Source organism: Perkinsus marinus, assembly GCF_000006405.1.
Source record: "Perkinsus marinus ATCC 50983 genomic scaffold scf_1104296958234, whole genome shotgun sequence".
In the NCBI taxonomy this organism is placed as follows: Eukaryota; Perkinsozoa; order Perkinsida; family Perkinsidae; genus Perkinsus; species Perkinsus marinus.
This window is the reverse complement of record NW_003206847.1, coordinates 429,591-437,993: the sequence shown is the minus strand read 5'-3', so window position 1 is coordinate 437,993 and position 8,403 is coordinate 429,591. Positions and strand designations below refer to the sequence as shown.

Here is an 8,403-nt window from a genome sequence, read left to right as displayed (position 1 = left end):
ACCTCCATTTCTGATTCGAATGTCGCTACTACTTCGAGTGGTTCAATGTTCCTCATTGAGTGCTGTACAGTTGAGCTGTGTGCTACTGCTTGTCTACCGGAAGTAGAGTTTGTTGATGCTACCAATAATATCCCCTGCTATCAGTACTATGTCTTATCGTGAATATAATCCGACCAATATTTCCCTTGAAGAACAGATTGTTGGGTATGATTGTATCTGTCAATGAGAGCGTTTTTCAATCATGAACAAAGAGCGGAAATGCGGCGGTAACGTGACGTAATTCAAAGCTTCGTTATGGTCATCATCTGACCTCCTCAACAATCTAGACCAGACATACTCTAATAAGGGCTGTCGGATTGCTCCACAACACCGCTAGATTAGTACATACGTAGAGCCTTTTGACAGGTTGGGAAACTACTGCTCAAACTAGTGGGGTAAACAATAGATGGGAATGACCTCTTGCATGCGGTAAAATCGGCGGAGTTGCGATAGTTTCCTAGCTAACACTTCAAGATGGTTAATGCATCGCTCGCTGTAACCAAGCATCTCAACGATCAAGATTCACAGTGTCCTGATGAAGCTCTAGTAAGTGATGTTCAGTGACGCTGCTGAAAATATTAGAGTTCCTCAGTTGAAATCAGTCAGTCTCGGGAGAACCTTTCCGTTTATAGAGAAACTAGCAGCAACACTGTATGGGAACAATCGGTAACTGCACGAGAGCTTTCTCTAGAGCACGGTTGAATAATCAGGTCTGACGCTACTCTGGATCCTCGAGACATCGTGGTAAACACTATTCGCAACAACAGCAACGACGACAAACATAGTCTGCTGGTGAGATCAGTGTGGAAGGATACGCATATGGTCAACTACATATGTCAATGGCAATATGGAAATTATGAAGAAATTCTGGGAAATCCTTGTTGGTTTCCGTACATTCCTACCCGAATTCGTATGTAAACGTGTATAATCAGCGAGGAAACTCTTGAACTCAACATATATTCCTCCAACACTGGGTGCGACAGTCCTTTCTGAGAGTTGTCTGGCTAAATCAGGCCGAGATCGAAAAGCTGGTACGGTCTGGACACATCGTTATGATGCTCGAGGAGATAATGACAATCCCAATGCGACGATTGGAAAATCTCATCCTACGAGACCTCAACGACCGAGTGCTCCAACTAAGCAAAGTGGGCCGTGGAGGCCCTCAACAGCATGGTGAACACTGTTCACTGAACAGTCTGGCATTAGGCTGGTGTTGATGAGCCTGAGGGCCGCCCGACTGGACACGCTTCCGGAGGGAATGAGCACCTTGATGGGGGACTCGTCGTGATGGCGTAGGACGAGAACGTTCTGTATCGATCGCCGATAGGACGAATCCTCAGAGAATTCCTCAAGTCCTGTGTTGCAGAGCCGTATCAAAACAGTACGATGAAGTCGATACAGTCATTGCGATGCCCAATCACCACTGTGTTAGAGGTAGCGGGCTAGTACGAAACTAGTGGACACCGTGTTGAAGTACGCGGGCAATTCAGGCGGGATCAACATTGCTGTCTCGGAGACAATGTCTCTTCATGCTCTCTATGCATGTCTTTTCACATTCATAGATGGCATGGTTACCTGATATTATTATCAGCTATTTCTGTCGCAAATCAATTTTCTTTCGCTGAGTCATCTGGGAAAGATCACCACATCGTCAGGTTGCTGTGATTGGTGCGTGAAGGTGATGCACAAGGCTATGTGCAAGGTGGCCTGCACACGTGAATTGATCGATTTTTCCGTAGCTAAAACCAGGCCAACCGCTCAATAAGTATTCTTTCTTTCACATCACATCGGCTACAAGTGTCGAGTTGCACATCAGCGTGGTCGAATCTAAGTCACGTGAGCTGTACCACTTGCTTCTAGTCTAGTATTACGGTCATAGTATTACGAGTCGCTGTATGTGGTAGACTAAACTTTGATATATTTGTGTTCAATAGTTGCGGATAGATAACGAACAGAATGCGTGTGAGCTTTCTCGGCCCCTCAGGATTCGACCAAGCTATGACATTCTATTTCGCTCGCTTCCTTCTCCTCGCGGTAGTCCACGCAGAGCTTATTCTGAGGTTGCCAATCTCACTAGATGTATACGAGCCGGGTAGACCAGATCTTTTTCTCATCGCCGACATCACCGTTGACGCTATGAGTTTCCGACAAATGGTTGATACAGGCTCTCCTCTAACGTTCTTCATTTGGCGCAAATGGTACGAAAGTGTCGAGCCCGGTGGGTGTAAAACTATTCCTTCCAAATGTTATGTGTGCCTTCCCGAGTGCACTCCTGGGCCAACAGAAGTCTTCTCCTTCCTCGACGGGACGGAAGTCACACTGTTTAAGCATTCGGGAGCATTCTTCTTTGGAGGGAAGGTGGTGCGGAACATCGACTTCGGCCTGATGGCGGATTACAATTTCGAGTTTACGCTCCCTCCGTCACTGATTGGCCTCGGATACCCTCATAAAGAACCGGCACCTTACGAAGCACCTTACGAACCGCTGATGAAGCAACTGTTGGACAAACCGAAGGCTCAGAGGCTCATAGGGAAGAACATGTTCTCTGTGTATCTCGACTCTGCCGCCAAGCCCACCGGGGAGCTCCTCCTCGGCGGGCAAGATCCTACAAAGTACGTTGGGCCGATGGTATTCGTCCCAAGTGCGAAGGATCACTGGGCAGTGGCACTTATTGGAATGAAAGTGGGAGCCAACGCAGAGGTTAAGTTTGGGAAGCCTATGTCTACTGTGATCGACACTGGCGCCACCGGCATTCTCATGTCGGAATCTTACAGGAATAAACTTCTGAAAGATCTCCAGTCTACTGCGACCAAGCCTGTCAAGTTCCAGCCTTATAATGATGTGTTTGAGATCAATTGCGCTGATCGCCAAAGTCTTCAGCCGTTGACACTGTTCATGAGGGGTGCTGGTGGACAGAGTGTTCCCCTGGAGATCCCTCAAGAGCACTATATCAGGCTCGATGGTCGCCACTGCTTGTTATTCTTCGGGCTGTCCGACATCGACACCTGGTCCATTGGCAACCTCGTCCTTCCTGGGCGATACTTGCTCTTCGATTACCAAGAGAATAAGATCGGTTTCGCTAAGACCAAGTAGCGTACACTATTCTCCATTAGGGGACACAATGATTAGTCAGAGAGGGTTCTACTTGCGTGCGACCCTGATGGGCACGCGTGCTTTTGCTCGGGCCGAGCTATGGCCATCCCTATTGTTAGATAGATAGATCCGATTACCAAGCTATTCTAAGTTAGTCTTTCCTTGAGACTTTAATGGCAATGAGTTCAGTCCGTGGCGGCCTAACCTCAACATCTTATTCTTGGACATATAGTCAACGTTTTTAGAGGAGAGACTAGTTTTAAACTAGTAGTTTATGATAGTGTGCGTTTGTCCGACACGAGATTGCTCCCTCTGATGTCTCCTACAGTCGTCATACACCAACATCACCTGGCATCTGATAAAACTCCTGGGGCTCCCAGGACGACACTATAACTGTGGGAGTAGTCTCAGGACTAAAGGCTTATGCTCGAGGCTTCTTATTACGATTATCCATTTGTCGACGATTGCGAAGTAAAAATCAGTCCTCATCCGATGAGGTCTATAGTTGCATTAGGGTAGACTGCTTGCCTGAAATGGAGACCTTTCCAGCCGATAGGGCAGAGTTTGCAGTACGATTATCGCCGTTGAGGATGATGTTGGAGAATTGTTGACCAGTGTCAAGCTTATAGGACACGAGTGTAGATAGTGCATTGTAAGCCGTGGTTAGTTCCTTGACGTTAATTTGCAGTGCACGTTCTTGGTGGGTCCATCGCCATTGCTTCCTGAGAACCTGCTTGCCGTTTTGGGTAGCCACCATAGAACCTAGTAAGTGACTTACTGTAAGTCGGAGGAGTCGAACCAAACATGAGTATTTGCATCGATATGTCGGTATGTTTCGACTTGGTTGGAACCTCATTCCAGGCGGTCGGTTTGGTCTACACGCCCGTTTCTGTATTCCAAATGCTCAAGGGAAGCATCATAGTTTTCTCTGCAGCTCTGTCTGTGATATTTCTAAAACGCAAGATGTACAGAAATCACTGGGGAGGTGTAATTATTTGTGTTATCGCCCTTAGCCTGGTCGGGTCCTCCTCGATTTTCTCGAGGGACTCCCAAGCGGTGAGCTTTTCTGCTGGTGAAGTTATTACCGGTATTTGCTTTATCATTGGCAGCCAAGTTGTGTGTGCTTCCCAATACGTCGTAGAGGAATTCCTTTTGAAGGGCGGTGCCGTACCACCCCTCGCTCTAGTAGGCATTGAAGGTATCTGGGGCCTCCTTGTAATGGCATGTATAGTACTACCAGTGATGCAACATGTACCGGGCAAAGACGTTGGTGGGATCTTCGAGAACGCCTCAGATGCTTTTGCGATGATGGGCGACTCTAAGGTGGTCCTTGGTGGTGTCCTCGGCTATGCTTTGAACACTTTCGCGTATAATATCTGCGCTGTTAATGTCACTAACTCTGCCTCTGCTATCCATACCACTATGCTTGATTCTACTAGGACTATTCTTATCTGGCTCTGTTCTGTTATAATGTAATATTCAGGGCTAGTTCCGGAAAATGTGGTATCGGAAATTACTACGTCAATAATGCGACTCTGAGATCTATGTCACTGTCAGAGCTCTCGAGTCGAAAGTGATACCACAAATCTGCGAAATTGCAGCCCTAGTAGCAGTGTTGGAATATGTGTTCGCTTTCCTCAGCTGAGCTCATGAGTTTCTTCACTTATCATAGAAGCTTGTATAGAAATTCGGGTAGAAATATACAGAAACCAACAAGAATTTCCCGAGATTTCCCCACAATTTTCATATTGTCACCAACACATGTGGTTGACCACACTGCGTAGTAAATCACGCTTTACGCTTCGTTGTTTGATTTCCTCGTGTTGCTCATTGTCGCGTTTTACAGGTACTATATGAGTGATGGTCACTCGTTCGGTGAGCCGTTAACGCCGTATTCGCTCATACAGCTCGCCGGCTTCGTCCTACTCGTCTATGGTGTGCTTGTCTACGACAATATCGTGCGTCTCCCGTTCGGCCTGGCTGGCACTGAGAAGGTAACAGTCTTCCTCTCTGGGTATTTTATGGTTTTTCCATCAGGTTAATCCGTCTCGGGCTCCTATGTCGATGTCGATGTCTGCTGGTACTCCTCTCGAGCGAAAGCCATTCGTTATGGACGACTCAGCCAACTCAATTTTATCGTCTATGTCGAATAGTGCTCGTCCTCGTCGTGTTACCGTGAAGACTGATGTTCATGAGCCGTTACTCAATAATGCTGATACACGGGTGTAATTGATGTATTCTACCACCGACTCGCGGCCTCGCTTCCTGTTGACCGCGGTGGTTACTTCAGCCGCCTCTGTACTTCTACTGAGAAATACGAACCTCCATTTCTGATTCGAATGTCGCTACTACTTCGAGTGGTTCAATGTTCCTCATTGAGTGCTGTACAGTTGAGCTGTGTGCTACTGCTTGTCTACCGGAAGTAGAGTTTGTTGATGCTACCAATAATATCCCCTGCTATCAGTACTGTGTCTTATCGTGAATATAATCCGACCAATATTTCCCTTGAAGAACAGATTGTTGGGTATGATTGTATCTGTCAATGAGAGCGTTTTTCAATCACGAACAAAGAGCGAAAATGCGGCGGTAACGTGACGTAATTCAGAGCTTCGTCATGGTCATCATCTGACCTCCTCAACAATCTAGACCAGACATACTCTAATAAGGGCTGTCGGATTGCTCCACAACATCGCTAGATTAGTACCTACGTAGAGCCTTTTGACGGGTTGGGAAACTACTGGCACCTAGTGGGGCGAACAATAGATGGGAATGACCTCTTGCATGCGGTAAAATCGGCGGAGTTGCGATAGTTTTCTAGCTAACACTTCAAGATGGTTGCTGCGTCGCTCGCTGTAAACAAGCATCTCAACGATCAGAGTCTACAGCGTCCTGATGAAGCTCTAGTAAGCGATGTTCAGCATGCTGCTGAAAGTGTAGAGTTCCTCAGTCGAAATCAGACAATCTCTGGAGAACCTTTCCGTTTATAGAGAAACTAGCAGCAACCCTGTATGGGAACAATCGGTAACTGCACAAGAGCTTTCTCTAGAGCACTGTTGAATAATCAGGCCTGACGCTACTCTGGATCCTCGAGACATCGTGGTAAACACTATTCTCAACAACAGTAACGACGACAAACATAGTCTGCTGGTGAGATCAGTGTGGAAGAATACGCATATGGTCAACTACATATGTCAATGGCAATATGGAAATTATGAAGAAATTTTGGGAAATCCTTGTTGGTTTCTGTACATTCCTACCCGAATTTGTATGTAAACTTGTACAGTCAGTGAGGAAACTCCTGAACTCAGCTAAGAAAAGCGAACATATATTGCTCCAACACTGGGTGCGACAGTCCTTTCTGAGAGTTGTCTGGCTGAATCAGGCCGAGATCGAAAAGCTGGTACGGCCTGGACACATCGTTATGATGCTCGAGGAGATAATGACAATCACAATGCGACGATTGGAAAATCTCATCCTACGAGACCTCAACGACCGAGTGCTCCAACTAAGCAAAGTGGGCCGTGGAGGCCCTCAACAGCATGGTGAACAGTCTGGCATTAGGCTGGTGTTGATGAGCCGGAGGGCCGCCCGACTGGACACGCTTCCGGAGGGAATGAACATCTTGATGGGGGACTCGTCGTGATGGCGTAGGACGAGAACGTTCTGTATCGATCGCCGATAGGACGAATCTTCAGAGAATTTCTCAAGTCGTGTGTTGCAGAGCCGTATCAAAACAGTACGATGAAGTCGATACAGTCATTGCGATGCCCAATCACCACTGTGCTAGAGGTAGCGGGCTAGGACGAAACTAGTGGGCTTCGTGTTGAAGTACGCGGGCAATTCAGGCGGAATCACTGGAGAAGCTGCGAGACATCATCCAACACCTCTCTGTTGCTCTCCTAGTTGGCTCGGTCCTGCCCTCACCAACCGGTAACCTCCCTGAGAAGCTGACTGAACCCAGCCTACTGTGAGCAACTATTATTCCCATAGTCGATGCAGTATCGTTACTACATCATATCAATCTCAAATTCAGCGGACGAATATAGAGTTTGATTTTTGTAAGCCGAGAGAAGTTTTTCACGAATTGAAAGTTCAAATTCGTGAATGAAATTTATGGTCCCCGCAACAGCAGTTAAAATTCATAAAACACAAGACCAATTTCGACTAAGTTCACTGGTGAGCCTGTGGTGGGAAAGAGCAGACTTTCATTCAGATGTAAACTGATCGCCCTTGCAGTATATAAGTCTATCACCGACGATGCGACCTCCTCAGTCATCAATCTGAGTTTCTTGCTAGCACAGGTTGGACGAATATTGAAGATTTTCAACATTTCTCTACGATGCGGACAATTCGGTCTTAGGCCCTGGACCAGGCATGCCTCAAGGGAGCACCACTGCCTCTTCTAGCAAGCATCGCCATCCTTCTGGAGTACTATGTCGATACCCGATACTACGGAGAATCTGATGATCGTGTAGCTCTATACACCGCTATATCGAAACTGGTAACTGTGAGAGGATAGATTACCTAGGGCGACTGAGAGTTCGATGATGCATGTTTAAGATCAACATTACAATCCGCATTGTACTTTTATTCTACTGACTCTCTACATGATATTTCATTATGAAGTCCTCCTCTTTGTATCACTCATTGAATGAGTAATACGAAAGGCACGAGGCTTATTTTCAAATCACTGTGCATCTCAAAATATTCGTCTCTTCCTCGAGTTTGCCACAGCGCGAAACTCCTACATTCACGATGTTGACCAGTCAAGCTGGTGGGGTATAGTGGCTACTGCAGCTCATCTGCCGTGGGCTATCAACTGCTATGTTCCACGCTTGGCTTCTGTGCATCATCTGGTCTACCGTGCATGCCTCTCATAGGCGCGTATCATTCAGTCTGTCTGCGTAGAGAGTTGCACTCTATTATTCATTGCAATCTCTGAGATATCAGCTGCAGGAGCGGTATGTCTTTTTGAACTTTCGCCTGTTTCTCTCACAGGTTCTGAACTCCTCCAAGTTAGAACGCTACAAGGCGGTATCGAGGAATATCCTACCGCGACTCATCTCACACAACATGATGTCCTTTCTGGTGGAGGCATTGGCTCGAGAAGTGATGCCAATTGCACCGACACACTGTGGGCTCATGTGTCACATCAAAGAATGGCATCCGCTCGCCTCCTATCACTGTCCAACCGCCTATTTTCGATTTGATTGCGGGCACTCCTCCTGGGCTCGGCCAGGTTAAACGATGCGCAAACTCCAGTAGATCTCC

At 46.9% G+C, this 8,403-nt stretch overlaps 2 protein-coding genes across 2 annotated transcripts; both read left to right on the top strand.

Moving 5' to 3' along the window:
* Nucleotides 1-1,995: 1,995 nt before the first annotated feature.
* On the top strand, nucleotides 1,996-3,132 carry Pmar_PMAR006112 (aspartyl protease, putative; the record flags this gene model as incomplete). The annotated part of the gene is made up of 1 exon (XM_002774483.1): nucleotides 1,996-3,132. The coding sequence occupies one exon, from the start codon at nucleotides 1,996-1,998 to the stop codon at nucleotides 3,130-3,132; it is 1,137 nt and encodes a 378-aa protein (XP_002774529.1).
* A 628-nt stretch (nucleotides 3,133-3,760) lies between these two features.
* Nucleotides 3,761-5,616, top strand: Pmar_PMAR006111 (conserved hypothetical protein). The gene is made up of 3 exons (XM_002774482.1): nucleotides 3,761-4,604; nucleotides 4,979-5,126; nucleotides 5,170-5,616. The coding sequence occupies exons 1-3, from the start codon at nucleotides 3,937-3,939 to the stop codon at nucleotides 5,359-5,361; spliced, it is 1,008 nt and encodes a 335-aa protein (XP_002774528.1). The 5' UTR covers nucleotides 3,761-3,936; the 3' UTR covers nucleotides 5,362-5,616.
* Nucleotides 5,617-8,403: the final 2,787 nt, after the last annotated feature.

Bases quoted from the DNA above. Each gene is read 5' to 3' on its own strand.
- Pmar_PMAR006111 (XM_002774482.1), top strand. From the start codon at position 3,937: ATGAGTATTTGCATCGATATGTCGGTATGTTTCGACTTGGTTGGAACC. The intron at 4,605-4,978 runs GTAATATTCAGG...CGCGTTTTACAG, and splicing joins TGGCTCTGTTCTGTTATAAT to GTACTATATGAGTGATGGTC. The intron at 5,127-5,169 runs GTAACAGTCTTC...TTTTTCCATCAG, and splicing joins GCCTGGCTGGCACTGAGAAG to GTTAATCCGTCTCGGGCTCC.